The sequence below is a fragment of the Pomacea canaliculata genome, linkage group LG7 (genome assembly GCF_003073045.1).
Source record: "Pomacea canaliculata isolate SZHN2017 linkage group LG7, ASM307304v1, whole genome shotgun sequence".
Classification (NCBI taxonomy): Eukaryota; Metazoa; Mollusca; class Gastropoda; order Architaenioglossa; family Ampullariidae; genus Pomacea; species Pomacea canaliculata.
This window is the reverse complement of record NC_037596.1, coordinates 6,478,214-6,496,188: the sequence shown is the minus strand read 5'-3', so window position 1 is coordinate 6,496,188 and position 17,975 is coordinate 6,478,214. Positions and strand designations below refer to the sequence as shown.

The 17,975-nt window shown below is 40.9% G+C and overlaps 1 protein-coding gene across 1 annotated transcript in view; it reads left to right on the top strand.

Moving 5' to 3' along the window:
* LOC112568331 (multidrug resistance-associated protein 1-like) overlaps nt 1-17,975 on the top strand; it is a 23,201-nt gene extending 5,226 nt beyond the window's left edge. Inside the window, 27 exon segments of the mRNA XM_025245589.1 lie at nt 195-737; nt 1,050-1,230; nt 2,186-2,354; nt 2,552-2,703; nt 2,839-2,976; nt 3,402-3,548; nt 3,976-4,060; nt 4,437-4,506; nt 5,371-5,497; nt 5,675-5,851; nt 6,219-6,359; nt 6,361-6,387; nt 6,588-6,783; nt 7,054-7,132; nt 7,590-7,737; nt 8,158-8,389; nt 8,848-8,992; nt 9,487-9,652; nt 10,171-10,370; nt 10,498-10,621; nt 11,795-11,896; nt 12,290-12,405; nt 12,407-12,434; nt 13,375-13,533; nt 14,429-14,595; nt 15,012-15,206; nt 16,999-17,975. Coding sequence (XP_025101374.1) covers nt 195-737; nt 1,050-1,230; nt 2,186-2,354; nt 2,552-2,703; nt 2,839-2,976; nt 3,402-3,548; nt 3,976-4,060; nt 4,437-4,506; nt 5,371-5,497; nt 5,675-5,851; nt 6,219-6,359; nt 6,361-6,387; nt 6,588-6,783; nt 7,054-7,132; nt 7,590-7,737; nt 8,158-8,389; nt 8,848-8,992; nt 9,487-9,652; nt 10,171-10,370; nt 10,498-10,621; nt 11,795-11,896; nt 12,290-12,405; nt 12,407-12,434; nt 13,375-13,533; nt 14,429-14,595; nt 15,012-15,206; nt 16,999-17,110 — 4,126 coding nt within the window. The 3' untranslated portion in view covers nt 17,111-17,975.

Sequence of the window (17,975 nt, the reverse complement as noted above, 5' to 3'; positions counted from 1 at the left end):
GGTCAGCGTGCAATTTTTGCGTATATGCGTGTGTCCGTGCATGTGTCCGTGCATGTGTCCGTGCATTTGTGGGAGGAGAGGATGACTACTCCTTAAAAATATGATTTCATGTTTTTTTCCTCCTGCCAAAATTATATTTAAGACATCGAAATAAAACGAATTGTGTTATCAAAAAACTGTATTTTTAAACATAGGCGTCGTACTGCAAAAACCAACAACTTTCAAACAACAGCAAATGGTCCCAGTGAAACCACGCCTTTGATTAAGAACAAAGTGGAGTCCCTGGACGTCAAGTTCAAGCCTCCGACAACCGCTAGAGAAAAGGAAACATCCTTCCAGAATGGTGTCCCGTCGCCTTTCTCCCCGCCTGACAAACATTTAGACGGACCAGGGCGAGGGCAAGGGCGAGGCTCTGGTGGTAGTGGTTTGGACAATCATCTCGGTGGACCTGGTGGTGGTGGTGGTATGGTTGGTCACGGGCGTGGAGGTCCCAGCCGGCAAGGTTTCCAGAATGGTGGTGGTCGAGGTGGTGGTGGAGGTGGAAGGGGCGGTCCTGACAGAGGTTCCGGAAAGGAAAAGATGGCCCTAAGTGCGGGTGCTCCACAAGCGGACAAAAATACCGTGCAGCCGTCTCTCTTCCGTGTTCTTCTGTCTACTTTTTGGGCGCAGTTTTTGGTGTCTCAGGTCCTCATGCTTGTCTACACACTTCTACAGTTTGTAAACCCTAATGTCCTGAGGTAAGTTTGCATTTATATTTTTTCTTTCTCTCCTCCAATCATATACAGTATATATATGTATAATCAGCAAAGTTAATATATGAATTAAGGATGTCATGAAAGAGATGTGTGCAGGCCTTTTACTTTTTTTATTCTTTTCAATAATGAATTGGCCATAAAGGACTTGAACATTGGAATTATGATGGTACTTGATCTATTGAGTATTCAAATTTATTTCATGATTTTCTGATATATAGATATTCAAAGCAGATAGTTGATTGCCAAATTAGCTCAAAAGCTTTTGTAAAAAGGTATAAACATTTTGGTATACAGTGCACTTCTTAACTACGTTAACAACCGGGATCAGAATGAAGTGTGGGTCGGCTACGTCCTGGCATGCTCATTCTTCGTGGCTTCATTTGTCGCCACCTGCTTCAGCCACCAGGCTCAGCACACAATCATGCCACTGGGCATGCGCATCAAGAGTGCCATCATCAGCGCAGTATATGAAAAGGTAAGTAAAATCAGGTCTAACTGATCCATCGTGTTTAGTGTGTTGGGGGGGGGGCGAAGTTTTTATTTTTGTTTTTGCTTTTTTGTTTGTTTGTTTGTTTTTGTTTTTTGGTTGTTTGTTGTTTTTGTTTTGTTTTGTTTTTTTTGTTTTGTTTTGTTTTTTTGTTTTTGTTGTTGTTTTTTTTGCTGTTTTGTTTGTTTTTGTTTTTTGTTTGTTTTTTGCTCTCGTGAGATTCAAAGATTTACCTTTTTGGCCTCACAAATATGAAACAACTTTCGGTGAATGTTGGACTCGTCATCTTTGCTAGTACAGTAGCTGCTATGTCTTCGCTAACAAAATATTTCCCGCGACTTTTGTATTCACCTAGCTGATGTCTGGTTATCCAGCTTCTTTGATTCTTTGTTAGGGGAACCTATGTCAGCCGTTACAGTTGCAATACTGGGTGTTTTTGTGGAAATCAAGACAGTTTTGTTTGTTTATTTGTTTGCTTTATTGTTTCGTTAATTTTCATGTGATTGAAGCATTTTACGTACCGTCTGGTATATGCCGCAAGTCTCTGGCAATTGTTAATTTTGTACACACTATTTTTTGGAGGAAATGGGTTCAGAATTTGAAGCAAATGGAATGCATGACATTAGCAATACTTCGCCAGATATCAACGTGCTTATATGGAGTGGAAGAATATAGTATGAGCACAGCGATTTGTGACTTTCAGCAATATAAAATTATATAATTATAACTACTTTATCACTAGTAAATTTTGTCTTGCACTTTTATCTCGTTAATCTTTTTGGAACATTGCTATTTGCAGCCACAAACATTAAATCTTCTGAATTCAAGGGAGTAGAAAACATAATCTGAAACAAAAGTGGCGCTGTAACTATTGAAGTAATGTTATCTTGTAAGTCTTCATAAAAGGGAATTTACAATAATTTACAGTTTTAAAACATTACAGGCCTTAACTATGAGCCCCGAATCCAAACGTCACTCAACGGTGGGAGAGATCGTGAACCTGATGTCAACTGACTGTCAGAGGTTACAGGATGTGACGACATTTATATACATGATTTGGTCTTCTCCTCTGACGATTGGACTTGCTTTGTATCAGCTGTGGGGCATCTTAGGTTCAAAATTGATTTTTACAAAAAATTCTTTCAAGTTATGCACCATTTCTTTCTTGTTCGTTTCCGTTTTTTATCAGTTAATTTCTTTTTCCCTTCTTTCAATAATAGCTATTTATTTTCTTTTTCTTCCTTTCTTCTTTTCTATTATTGGACGTACTGTGTGCTAAATCTTTGTTATTGGTTTCTGCTCATTACAGGCGTGGCATCTCTAGCCGGGCTCGTTATCCTCATTCTTGTCATCCCTTTAAACGCTGCTGTTGCCAGCAAGCAAAGAAAACTTCAGATTTCCACGATGCGCATCAAGGACCAGCGTCTTCGCCTCATGACAGAAGTACTGAGTGGAATCAAGGTAAGGACCTTCGACGATCAGTATTTCGTGGGTCGCTTAACGGGTGGGATAGAGGGGCACAATTGGACAGCATACCATCCCACTTCCATCGGCACCATTAACGAAATTTGTGTTGTTTTGACCTTTTCATTGCAGGTGCTAAAGCTGTACGCGTGGGAACCATCTTTTGAGAAGAAAATCTTGGAACACAGGAAAGGAGAACTGAGAAACATTCAAGTTTTTGGATATCTCTCTTCCTTCACTACTTTTCTTTGGAATTTGATCCCCTATCTGGTAAGCCGGACAGTGTATTTTGCTAAGAAAAACCAAGTTTTCTGGCTGTCTCTCAATCTTTCCTCGTTTGTTTCAGTGACTTCGGCGACTTCAAACGAAAGCTGGCCCCTAACTCCTGACTACAAACCTTTCTATGTCTGAGCTGCTCATTTTCTGTTCGATTTTTTAAAATTTGCTTTGTGGTTGTTCATCGCGCACTTATAGTGCAAAGTGACATTCTTTAGCCCAGAATTAACAGCTGCTTATTTAAGTGCCTCATCTCAAAAAAGAAAAAAATAGGGAAAGCCAGATAGAAGAAAGTACACATTTGTCGAACTACAATAATCACTTTAACATCATTAGTAGTAGCAGCAGCAATATTACAAAGACGACGGTGAAGCGTGCAGCAGCCATGCTCTTCCATAAAAATTTCGTTTCATTTTAAGGTGACTCTTGCGTCCTTCACAACCTACATACTGATCTCAGAAGGGGGCTACCTGGACCCAGCCACGGCCTTTGTGTCTTTATCGTTGTTCAACATTATGCGAGCACCAATTAATTTGCTCCCCCAAGTTCTTGCCTCCCTTGTCCAGGTGAGCATAAATAACAAATACACATATTCAAATTTGAAAAGGAAAAGAGTTTAATAACTACTAATTCGATAAATTAAATTATGCCATTACTTTGTAGAGCTACGATTCTATATAAGAAAGCTTAAGGCCTAAAATACATCACTGTTTATCTAGTAGTAGGCTATAGACTTACCCCACCGTTTGTGACGTGGGCAAGTGACGGTTGCATGGCCTTTGATATCTCAGACGGCAATCATCGCTCAGTAGACCTTCTGATGGATTTTACCTAAACTATCATTCGTCGGTGGTGGAGCTGCTCTTTCTCTAAGCCCCCGCTTCTCGTCAGCTGTTGTTGTCTGTACTGAGATGTAGGTGTGTACGTGCTACACAACCACAGAACGACGTTTTCTCATAAACATTCACTGAACTCACTTTTTGTACTCTGCAGGCTGCTGTCTCCCTGGATCGTTTGAACACTTTCTTGAACTGGGGAGACCTTAGTCCTGACAACGTCACCAGAGACCCTTCAGCCGGTGAGTTGTAGTTCACACCTTTCCACATCGCCGCATTTTATTTGTTCCCGTTAAACTGCAACATAAAATAGTTCTAACTAGCATAAAAAATACCCTTGCTCGTCGTCTCACTTCTCTTACGAGGAATAATTATGGTCTTACCATCTGAGTTACCAGAAAAAAGTTGAAGAAAAGAGGGAATGTCGATGCCATGTTTTACATGAACGTCTAATTATGTTTCAAATATAGTTTATGATCTTGACAAGCTGTTTTAAATCGCAGGTGGGTTTTTCGTCAAAGTTTTTTTAAGTCCAGCAGATTATGATGCGATATATTTCCAAATCAAGTCAATATACTACCAAAACAATCTACTTAAATTTTTTATATCTACTTTCAGATGACATCATTGCTATCCAAGACGGTGTTTTTAGATGGGACAGCGAGATCGACAAGCCCACCCTACGAAAGTAATTCTCTTCGTCTTTATTTCTTTGTCATCCTGTCCCTTCTTTTTTAGCCCGTTCCCTACTCCTTTCCTTCTCCCTGTCACTTTCTTACTTTCTCTTTATGACTCTCGTCATTCCCTTGACCTCTGTTGTTCTCTCGCATCTGCAATCGTAGTTTAAAGTGATTGAATAAAAGGTACCGACTGGGCAAACATTATAAATGGACTGTCTCAGACTTTCCTCAGAGATACAATAGCAAGACAATATCACTTTTCCCTTGAGTTTAAAAAATGGTTTTACTGCACTTGTCACGGTATCGGTTGCCATGGAAACAATCCAAAATGGCGCTCAAACATTTTAAAAAGCTTATAACTCCGTCAATTTTGTGAGTAGGCTCAAAATTCTACTTGAAATAGTTACCTAAAGGTAAGAAAGTAAGATCTACAATCACATGGGGGGAATTTAGCAAAATCGACTTAGTTTTTTTATAAATCAGTGGGTTGAGCTCAGTAAAGGATACTTTCATCCAAAATCTGAATCTGAACACCGCTTCCTTCATTGTTCTCAGAGACAAGCCTACAAACTTCAAGAGACCATGAAGTTATTAAATGTGTACAGATATGAACAAGTAACATATAATATCTTGAATGTAGCGTTGACGAAGTAAACACATCTATGAATATTCTTTATGTCAAGATTTTTAACTCTGTCTCTTTCTCTATTTGTATGTGATGTTTTAATAAAAGTGAAATTGGAGTGCGCTACTCACTTCTGTACTGGGAAATACTCGTTTATACTTTTGGGTATATTTATCTGAAAAAAATTGCGCTGTGATAGACATTTAACTACAAAATCCTTATTTAACGCTCTCCCTTGTGTTCTCAGCATCAACCTAAGTATTCCTGAGGGAAAACTGGTTGCAGTTGTCGGGCCTGTAGGATGCGGCAAGTCCTCACTGCTGGCAGCCATGTTAGGAGAGATGGAAAAACTACAAGGAAGAGTCGTTGTCAAGGTTAGGCAAAACAGTTGTAATTCTGGTGTGTGGGGGAAGGGTTAGGTGGGGGTATCTTACTTTTGTGATTGTTAATTATTATGCATGACCCTTCTGTTTTATTCTCCTATGCGCCCGCCCTTATTCTCATACTTTTAATTAAATTAACACAAGTGAGAATTGACTTCTGGTCGACAGAACTCTATTGCCTATGTGCCCCAAGAAGCTTGGATCCTAAACGCTACGGCTCGCGACAACATTCTTTTCGGCAGCTCCATGTCTCAACGACGATACAATCATGTCATCGAAGCATGCGCACTGCAGTCCGACTTTAAGATTCTCGTTGATGGAGATATGACAGAGATCGGTGAAAAGGTACATCATGTATTCCGACATTTTTTCTTCTGTTTTTATGCCACTTGAAAAAAAAAAGTAAACAAGTGCACTCAACGCTGTATAAACTGAGATACATAGTCATAAATCTTCCAACAGTCTTTCGTCTACTTCTTAAATAGAAATCATAAGTAAGGTGTGTTATAAAAGCGTTTCACAAAGTAATGTTTGATTGGACCACATCAAGGATACTTCATGCATAATACTTAATTTTAAATTTTATCCATAAGTTTCCGCCAACGACCAGTCAAGGGACGAATGACGATCTGTAGCGCCAGGTGTACATACAGTGTACAGTGTTGGATGATACAAAATATCAACATCTGTGGCAGTGTTGTTTCGTTGGCAGGGTATCAACATCAGTGGCGGTCAGAAACAGCGTATCAGCCTTGCCCGCGCTGTGTACAGCGACGCCGACACCTACCTGCTAGATGATCCCTTGTCAGCAGTGGACAGTCACGTGGGCAAGCACATCTTCCAACACGTCATTCGGCAACCAGGGACTGCTGGCTAACAAAGTAGATGCAAAAAAAAAAGGAATTATTTCTGATTGTTCTAATATTCTATAATACATGAGACTATAAAGTCAATGTGGCTAATCATTTCTGAAGATATTTTTTAATAATACACGTCTGTCGGTTCAAATTAATTTTAATAGCCAAAAACAATTTTCAACAAAAATTTAATATGCAGATTAGTGAGGAATTTCGCTTTGCAGACGCGAATCCTAGTAACACATGGAGTTCACTGGCTACCAATGACTGACCTCATCGTTGTCATCAACGACGGCGAGATCTCGGAGATGGGCAAGTATGAGGACCTGCTGGCCAAGGAGGGCGACTTCGCCATTTTCCTCAAAACTTACCTTGCCATGGAGAACGAGTCGGAACAAGAAGAAGGAGAAGATCCTGAAAGTAGGTGACATCTAGTTACTCTGTTGCTAATGAAGAGGAGGATATGCCAGCAAAAGTAAATCTTTAGTGTATAGTACTTGATCCATAAAGTTCAGCATACACTAAGTTCCCAGCAGAGAAAACCATTGAGAATTCGCATATTTTACCGCAAAAGACTCCAGCAGCAATCATTTTTATTCTTTGTAAATATTTACTTCTGAAAACTTTTATTTTGACTCATATCATAAGGGTTTATTGTTAGTTCAGTTCTCTAGTCGTATCTCACTACAGTCGCAGATATGAAAGTGCGGATGCTTCAACGGCTGGAGTCTATGATGTCTGACACGCACACGTCAGGTGATGAGAGGAGGTAAGTTGGTTGCACAATTTCCAGTAATACAAATGTAAACTTCCAGTAACACAACGTACAATGCCAGTAATACAAGATGCACATCGGTCTCAATGAGGTCCAGTGTTGAAAGTTTTACTTCCTTCTGTAAGCTCGCCAACCGATGATCCCTGTCTTGACCTAGGCGTCGTCCTCCTTTAATGCCCTAAAAGGTGGTCTTAAACAGGCTCCAGGTCGAGTCACATGGGCAAATCGGTTTTTACTGTGGTTCTGAGAAGCTTAGCAGGAGTGTGACCGTTTTCAAAGTTGTCCATGCCTATAGCTATAATGAACAAGAAGCAGGAGGAAATGAAAGAAAAAGACTATTTAATGAAATAATTGACTGAATGAAACCATGTGATCGTATATAGGACTGTTGGAAGTAAATTTTTAATTTTGAAGCGAGTTTTACAGGTTACTGCTCACCATTTGTTATCAGTAAAGAGTTCGAAAGCAGCTTAAAAAGGAGTTTTCAGCGCCAAAGAAGTCGTACTGTGTCAGGAACGCACTCCATCTCCATGAAGGTAGCGCCAGAAAAGAAACCTGTGCTGAAACTTGTAGAGGAAGAGCAGACGATGAAAGGAAACGTAAGTACCAGAGAAGGAAAGACATTAAACGCAGACACGGTACACGTTTCGACAGTAGACATACAGACGACAGACATTTCTATAGTACACTGGGAGACCTTTCTTTGATGTCAATACAGAAAAACCTAGGCTATACTACACATATTTGTAGAACCACAGCGGCTATCGTACCACACATTGTTTAATGAGCTCTTTTCTATGAAATACTTTCTCGTTCTTCCATGCACGCACATACGCAAGGAGTCATTTATTTCCTCTTTCTCGTTCTTTCTTCTGTTTATCCGTTACAACTTAGTCTCCTGTCGGTCTACAGTTACATCTACCATGCTTTGCCATGACAGGTTTGCAAATCTGTCTAACTTCTACTAGTCATCGTAGCATCCTAGCTAGTCTAAACAACACATGTCTCCTCTATGACAGGTACAACTGTCTGTGTACCGCGAGTACTTTACAGCGATGGGAAATATCGCCTGGATCTTCATCCTTGGTTTCTTCGTCTTGTACCAAGGAGCATCACTAGCGGCCAACATATGGCTGAGCGAGTGGACTGATGACAGCACTCTGGCCAACATCTCCATGGCGGGTACCAAGGAGTACAACGACCTCAACGCTCTCTACCTCGGTGTCTATGGAGGACTGGGAGTCGTGCAAGGTCAACCACTCTATCTCACTTCGCCTTCCTCCCCACCAACCACCCTTCTGGGAAATTATCGTATGGCGCGAGAGAAAGAAAGTTTATGTATGCATTCGTGTCTTTTCTCTGTTTTATCCTCTTCTGTATTTTCCTTTTTCGAGGGGCTTTTTCTGTGGGTACGTTGTGAAAAGATAACATACCTTTATGCCGTCTTTGTTCATGTCAGTATTGTAATGATACTTGTGTCTTAGAACATTAGGATTCCATCTCAACTCTGCCATTTTTTAAAACTTGACTTTCACGTTATTTCATTTTTTTATTGACTAGTCAGCAAAACACGCAGCTGGCACTTTATTTATAAAACATACCGAATTATAAAACATTCAAGTGCTTTTGTAGCATATGCTAACGGTACGGTATCTTCAACGTGATCAGAATTTCTTTTATTATCAGCCGTGATCTACTGTGTATTGCAGCCGTGTTTATGCTGGGCTATGCCATCATTTTCAACATCAGCGTCGTCAGAGCATCAGGAAATATGCACTCCGACATGCTATCACGTGTTCTTAAAGCGCCAATGAGCTTCTTTGACACAACGCCAGTTGGAAGAATAGTAAACAGGTATAGGAGATTTGATCCATGGTGATAGCATTCATTTTAGAAGTTTTCAATCGGCCTACCTAAGGCTGAAAGAATTAGCATTAGCATTTCTCCCAGAAAACATATTTTAATCCAGCGATTAACATTCCTAGGGGACAACACACTCGGAACCTTTTCTAAGAAGACAATGAGTATATAGAGTTTACAGGTTTTGTTACTCATTCTTCTTTCGCTCTTGACACGGTACAGATTACACACAAGTGGCACTCACATGATGTGGAATGAAAGATGTCAGCTCAAAAAATGACTGGTAATACGAAAACGCAGCAAAAAGAGAGTGAAAACAGATCTTCAGCGAATACGAAGAAAAAAAAAGTATTTTTGTGTAAGAAATCCTTGCTTGAAAGGTTTGTTGTAAAATTCAAATAAACAGCTTGATTTTTAATTGATCCAGCAGCAGTCGCCTCCACAGAATCTTGACAACTTCTCAGTATACCCTTCATTTTGTGCTTCAGGTTTTCTCGTGACGTGGACACGCTGGACATGGAACTGACCTTCACCTTGCGCCAGACGATGATCAGCTCAGGCAACATGTTGACAACGATCATTCTCATCTCCTATAGCACTCCTGTCTTCCTTGCAGTCGTAGTTCCCCTCGGTATCCTGTACAGGCTGGCCCAGGTAACTCGTACTCTAGTTTTTGTGGGGTTTTTTTCTTGTTTTATCAGTGCCCCAGTTTTTGCCATCGTTCATTCCTTTCTTCTTTTCTTTAATCGCTTACACGAGTTAAATGCTGTCTGGCTTTGTTTAAATTTGTTTTGTCATAAGTTTATCAATTCGATAGATTGTAAGAAATGAATATTTTTTAATAATTGTGTATTTCATACTTTTTGCACTTAAACGACTTTTTAAAAAAAAAAAAAAAGAGTTGACATTTTTCATTGATACTGACAATTCCTGAATGATTTATCGCTTTTAAAACATTCTAGATTTGATTCGCTAACTATTGCAAGCTTTAATGTGAATATGTGATACGTAAATGATAACAAGTACTGTATATACAAAGTCGTAAAACATACATAACGAGAAAAACCATGCACTTACAATTTTTAATCTTGATGTCAAAAGCTGTAACTTGTGGAAGAACTGTTAAAAAGATTCGAATCCATAAAACCGATGTGTGAACCCTTTGTCTGCAGCTATACTACATCCGAACATCGCGACAACTGAGACGTCTTGAGTCGACCACGCGGTCCCCCGTGTACACTCACTTCACGGAGACTATACAGGGGGCCAGCTCGGTGCGCGCCTACGGTGCTGTGGGAAGATTCATCAAGGAGTCGCAGAACAGAGTGGACAAGAACCTCGTGTGCTACTATGCTTTCTTGGTTTCTCAGAGGTATGTATCTGAGTAGAGGTTTAGGTAGTGCATGGCTGCATGATTGAATGTATGATTGGAACGAACTAGGCAGTCAGTGGCTCTTATCAGTCCCTTATTAATTAGTTGGCTAATAAATAACCTACAGGTGGCTGGGAGTGCGCCTTGAGACGCTTGGAACCCTGGTGACCCTGTCGGCGGCCCTGTTTGCAATCATAGACACCAGCTTGTCCAGTGGACTTGTCGGCCTCTCTGTCACCTATGCCATGAACGTGCGTAATCCCAGCTAGGGACTGTATATAAGTGGACTGCTGGTGGGTTTGTCGAGACGGGGTTGCTGGGTCGTGCAGTGGATAACACCCTTGCTTGTCACTGCTGTAGTCAGAACTTAGGTCGTACCGAAGTTTATACCAGAAAACTTCAGCTTTTGGAACACGAGATCCTGCGTTGTTTGCTCTTCCTCTTCGTGTTGAGACCGAAACCTGAACTCATTCACTAAGGTCTCAAGAAGATACTCGGAAAAGTCCGGCAGTCCATTCTATATATGGTCCTTGCAAAGTATCGCGACTAGAACATAGTCACACTTATAGCAACAAGATACTATTCCAGCAACAAATATACTGTCTTAACAACATCCCAGATATATCCTGGCAACCATGACGAACAGACAAGCGCCTAAAGATGAAAGTAACAATAATTACTGTGCAGTCCTAGTGTCGTGAACTCCCCGTAATGAGCACGCGAAGATTGTCAGAGGTTGCGATCACACTCTCGATTCCTCTACCAACTCACGCCGACATTTACGTGTACGCGCACACTTACACTAAATTTCTAATTATATTTTAATTGACACTTGCTACTACATCCAATCCTACGTAGTTAACACATGATGGACAGATGGTCACTTTGACTTATTCCTGCACACACTGCACCCCTTCTTACCCTTTTCTCACTAGTAACGCGGTCTGCGACTGTGGCGCCATCCCGTCTGGCTTCCTATTTACTACTGTGTCCAGTGTGTGGCCATTACAAGTAGCGCTGTTCAATAAATTAACCTAACCTTAACCCTCCTCCTCTAGGTATACCGCGGCCTTACAACTAACGGGTGTATTCTCTCCCCTTCTCTGAGAGATCTTCTGTAGTGACAACTACCGTTCCGCATTTCGACATCACCCCATCATCACAACCCCAACTTGCAAACAGAAAATACGAACGGGGTACAGATCAAACAAACATGATAAAGCCAAACCAGCCAAGATTTAGTCCCTGCAGTAACGATACTTTTTCAACAACCAAAATACAAGCAATCAAGATTCCCATCAAACCAGGCATTTAAAGATATTAGCATAACTGAAGAAAGGCATTTAAAATATCGTAGACAATATTCAATTTATAATCGCACACCTATTTGATTGACTACATAAATAAAAGTGAGCTGTGTACAGGTCACTATGGCCCTCAACATGTTCGTGCTGGCCTCTACACAGCTGGAGACGAACATTGTGTCCGTTGAAAGAGTCAAGGAATACGCTGAAACTGAAATAGAGGTAAAGGTCCTGCTGGCTGAAGTCGTTGTAGCTGCTACCTATATGTTTATGTCGTTGATCCTTGCATGTTGACTATGGTCGTATTTGTACTCATCGTCTTCGTAGTCTTCAGATTATTACTAAGGGTTTTCACTTAAAATCTGCCGTTTTTCCTTGTTTTCCGTTTCACCTTCACAAATCTGTCTGATTTGCAGAAGAGAGTTCTATGGATTGTTTGCGCTGGTATAAATACAAACATTAGCTCTTGTTATTATTCTGTCATGTCACATTCAGCATGTATCTCATAAGATTCTTGTATGTTCTCGTGAAAGTCCTGGAATAGTACAAATAAATTATACCAGAGTAAAGATTAACCAGTACAATACAGGCTAACCTACCCAATGTTCAATACAGGCAGATTGGGAAAGACCTGAGAAAGCGCCTCCTACGGGCTGGCCTCAAGAAGGAAAGATTATGTTCAAAGACTACACCACGCGCTACAGGCCTGGTCTGGATCTGGTGTTGCGGGGTTTCCTGTCACATCAGTGGAGGTCAAAAGGTGAGTAAATTTTGTTATTATTAAATTTAATATTATTAAATATTTTTAGTTACGCTAATTGTTTGTAAGTTCGACTGCAAGGGAAAAACCTTGAAAGCTTGCTATTCGCACATTTTCACAAATTTTCACCTTAGGGATGTATGGCTATAGTTGAATAGTAAAAACAATATAAGTATTAGAGGGATGTCCCTTCGCCTAACCATGGACGTGTATATGTGGATTGCTGTCTGTCTGCCAAGACCAACGTTTAGCTCTTGCGAAGTTCTCAGCTGTCAGTCTCGGCGAGCCTATGCAAAGAATGTGACTAAACCGGAAGCTTTGTAGTATCGTGCCTCGTTTTAATAGTTAACGGGAAAAGTCGTCTGCCAGTAATACAAGTTCGTGGCCTAAATGGAGGGGACAGAGTTCTGTGGTATTTGTGTCTGACCTCTTCTTCGTATCAGACTTGTGGTTGTGCGTGCTTTTGACGGACCTGCCATGGTGCGTGTGGAATGTGGAGCCTCTTCCGTGTCGTTGGATTCGGTTCCTTTTCGACATGCAGACCACGATCGACGCAGTTCTGTGGGCTTCATGTCCGCTTGATCTTTATTAATCAGTGAACTTTTGTGCTTGGGCTTATTCGTCGTTCCAGTGCGACAGATGCCGTTTGTTGGATGTACTACGTGGAACTGCATTTTTCTGTTAACATATATATTCCTGCTTGCATGATTTGGCTGATATGTGAGCTGCTGATTGTGGTTCGTTCTGTGTGAATGCTGCCCTTTGGCGTGGATTACACAGTCTGCTTTCTGCTACACACCTACGGCATTATCCATTTTGTTATTTGCATGAACTGACGAGGCCCTTTTTCACTGATCTCTGTTAATTTTCTCCCCGTCAATGTCCCTTGCTAATAATAATAATACGGCGTTGAACCACAACAATACTCGTCTTTCAAAAGGTGGGCATCGTAGGTAGAACAGGGGCCGGCAAATCATCCTTGACCTTGGCTTTGTTCCGCCTGATTGAGGCGGCTAGCGGCAGGATAGACATTGACGGGCACCACACGGGGACACTGGGACTGCACGACCTGCGCAGGAATCTAACCATCCTTCCACAGGTAAGACCAGTTTTACGAATGCATCTAATAAGAGTCGATAATTTATAGTCATAGTTGGGTCTTTGGTGAAGTTGGGATAGGAGTGAATCAGAATAAGGTTTATAAGTTGGGGTATGAGTGAGCCTGAATAAGGTATATTTGCTGGGTTTCTTATTTTTAAATGATGGCAGGTTCATTCATTCGTACCTTCACTGGTACCCGTCGTTGCACATGGATAGACACGTTAATTCACAAAGCCCGCTCCGTACGCCGGTCTTGGGCGATATTAAGCAGGTCCTGAACAGGACTATCAGTCCGCTCCTTCACGCTCGTAAGCCACTTCTCCCTCTGACCACGCAGACTTGATTGCCATTCAAGGTACTCTGAAGGATTGTCTTCGACAGAGTTGTGCCGGATCACATGCTCAAACCAGACCAGCTTGCTTGTCCTTCGAGAATGGCAACCGTGCTTCGTTTTATGATCTTTGTACGAGAGCCCCTTCAGACACTTCTCGAATGCCTGAATTATCCTCTCCGCATTAGTGGGCATGGTCTACCTTTCACATCCGTGAAGCAGGATCGGCAGCTTATTACCCTTGGAATTAAGAATGCTGAATAGTTTCCTGATCCAAACCTTTGACGAGCTTCCTTTTGTTTTGAGATGGTAACAATCTCATATCAAACAGATCAATACATGTCATTTGATAAAAACCTGGATAAGGTGCTTGCTCTAAAATTTTGAGCAATTATAAATGGGGATCTCACTTCAATTAAAATATTCGCGCCTTTTCGTCGTCCTAATCTCTTTTTCTTGTATGGTTTCATTCCTATCATTTAAATATATGCGTTTCCAAATTAATAAAGTATTTTGTGGACTTTGCATAATGCATTCGCAATTTTTCTTTTCTTTATGAAAGGATCCAGTCATCTTCTCCGGAACGCTGCGTATGAACCTTGACCCTACAGACCGGCACACAGACTCTGAGCTGTGGAACGCCCTCAAACTGGCTCATCTACAAGACTTTGTCTCAAGCCTTCCGGGCCAACTAGAGTATCAGTGCGGCGAGGGTGGTCAAAATCTGAGGTAGAGACTCCAATTAAAGCCCCCTGTACAATAAGCAACCCCGTTGTACTTCATTTAAAAAAGCCAGTATCTAATTCTACTAAACTATTTTTGCAAACATGACCAAGAAATATTTATAGTTATATTTTGTTTGCTTGTTTGACCAACTATGGCTAAAGAGTAACTAAGAGAAAAAAAAAACCAGAATGACTTTCGTAACTTTTTAAAAATAACTTCGAGTAATTTCGAATACTTTTCCTTCTCCAGCAGTTGGATACAGATGCTAGCTGAAATGCCCAGTTTTTAGTCATTGTTATTGTACTGTGCTTGACGACTTCATTAAGAAGTACAAAAATATTTGAAATAATTTATTATTTGTAAAAAAAAAATAAATAAATAAAAAAACAACGAATAGTTCGTTTACTTGTGTGCTCCAGTGTCGGTCAAAGGCAGTTGATGTGTCTCGCCCGCTCTCTGCTGCGTAAGTCGAAAATTCTTGTCTTGGATGAAGCCACTGCTGCCGTTGACATGGAAACGGACGACCTCATTCAGCAGACAATACGGTCAGAGTTCAAGGACAGCACTGTGCTGACCATCGCACACCGCCTGAACACCATCATGGATTATGACAGGTAACCGTTGAGCTTAGCGTTCTACATCTCTTTTGCGGCGTTTTAAAGGTTGCTTAGAGTGCTGTCAAAGTTTAAAGTGTTTTCCAAAACTTTATCTATCTTTAGGTGTCTTACTATTACTAACCAGCTTGTGAATGGTACAAATTATCAGGAGCATTTGCCTCCTATTACACAGCCCAGGCGCGTGCTGGCGGGTGAGTCGCACTCGGTAGTGTAGTTGAGGCCAGGGGAGAGGCCCTGGGTTTATATCTCGTCTTGGGTCACATCTGTATGTGACATCTGTTCGCAGGTCATCCGTCGGGGGTCTTCTACGGGTACTCTGGTTTCCTTTCCACCTACTCCTATACTTCTCTAGGTGGAAGCACTTTCCTGCCAAACAAACCAACCAAATAATGCAACTTCTTGAAAGTCACGCCCTATAGCCCTAAGACCCTACCCTCTCTTAAAACGGAACAAATTAGCTCGCTTCTCTACTCTCTGCCCTTGTATCCGCCCTGTGGACCCTTTTAATTTATTTCTTTCTCCCTAAAACACCTATCATTTCATTGTTGGTTTTCTTCTATCACCTACCTTTTGATCTTTCCTCTTTAAAATTCACTAACCGAAACTTACCTTCTCCCTTTCTCTCCTACCTTTTCCTTGGCCTCCTTTTGGGGTACTTACATTTGCAATGTAGGGTACACCTTAGAAGAGAAGGATGAAATCCTAATGGATGCGGTTCCTATTAGATGGTTCATAACTACACTCCCCTTTGGCATTGCCTTCCCCCTAGACAATAGGAGGAGAGGACTACACTAATCAATCGGCTGCCTAGATGCGCTACTACTAGACTGTGGCTTGGGTCAAGCTAGTCCACGCTCTTATTAAGATTATAATAGATTATATTCTTTCTGTAGCCCCTATGCAGCCCTGTTGGATAAACCCATGTGGTACCGCTTGGCTGCAATCAGTGGTTGGACTCTGTGGTATTTAGGAACAGGAGGAAGGACATTCCATTTTCAGTAATGGCACCAAACATTTCAAAATCTGCATCGAGGACATGAGCTTTTAACGGTGACAGATTTGCTGCCCCTAACATGGTGTTTTGACAGCCCAAGAAATAAGGGAGAAAAAACAAGTGTCATAAATTAGATCCCATATTTCCGTGTTCCAAAAGGAGCAAACATGAAGAAGTAAACTGGTCGCTCCATTAAGAACCTGCTCACCAAGACAGGCCTAAGTGGCGAGTCTTGTCAACCACTGGGTTTATCCATTTCTTTCCTCCGACGAGAGGAAGACCACCCCCAACTGGACCACTATCTCCCTCTACAGGTGACTAATCCTCCCCGTGTCAAGCTGATAATCCTGACAGATGCGAAAGAACCTTCAGATGTTACTCTCTGTTGAGCCATCCTTATAACTGAAATAGCCCATGGGGTCTTTAGCACCTCTGCTGGTCACTTAAGGCCATCTTCCCCTCTGTAACCCGGTAAACAAGCCTCCTTTAAATACATTTGGTCTCTGGGCTTGTCGAAAATTCCGGGCTAGACCTTGTGAGTGATTTTATGTCCCATTTAAGGGTATCATATGTCAAAAACGAATGACTGAATAAAAAATAATAATAATCAACAATATATCAAAATCAATGGACTCAAAAATTTAAATTAAAGATGTAAAAATGACACCTGCCTATACTGATGCTGATGATGACTGAGGATGAAGAAAAGAAAAAGACAAACAATTTTCTCATGTGTTTTAATTTTTATATATTACAATCTTTCACTTTCTGCTATCTTCATTTTTACTTTTTTAGGATCTTGGTTTTGGATGAAGGCCTTATCAAAGAGACCGGGTCCCCACAAGATTTACTGCAAAACTCAAATGGTGTTTTCTATGGTATGGCCAAGGCTGCCGGACTGGTGTAATCCACTGCAACCTTAACATGTGTCTTGGTCACACATACTTCTGCGTTTAACGCAGGCTCAAGCAAAGGACATACAAAGACAAGAAAAAAAATAATACTGAACATAACGTCAGCTAAGCACACTGTCGGGCAAGCAGCTTGAAGATAAACTTATGAATCACGATCTGCTCTATAGACTGGATGCATGCCTACCCACTGTGCTCTGTGTGTGGGTTGGGGGAGTGCTACGTGGGTGGGTGTGCTTGTGTGTTGGTAGGTACATGTGGGTTTGCATGGGTATGAAATTACATTGCTGCATGCAGATTCTCTTGCACCACTTTGTTACTAACTACTCCGATCATCAAGAAATAACAAAGATAATTTTGGGAGATCACGAACGTAGAGCAGTCATTTGGTGGCTGTAGTATGCTGTGTGTCAGTAATTAACAAAATCATGATGACAGCTTGCGTTGCAAGGGTTTGATGGTATGGGTTTAATGTACTCTATTTCTAACTGGGTTTTTAATTTTCAATACAAAACCAATGAGTTCTAAAAATATTGCCTACAAAATAATTAGTTTAATCGATAATCTCCACACTATAATGTTTTAATATAATATTAACATTCGTGTGTGTGTGTATATATATAAACATATGAAGTTATCAGGCAAACATGGTTCCTCTGTTTTTAGTAAGTAGAATAAATAGCCAGATATCTAAATTATGACAAACATTTATACCTAACTGAGCAAGAGCCTTGAATAAAGAGACACAAAGTTAGTTTTACGTTCCAGCATGTAACAGTTATGTGCAAATCAGAAAATGAATATTTCGTTGTTCGTGACTGTAAGGTTTAAAAATACACAATTGTTGTTCAAGATTCCTTT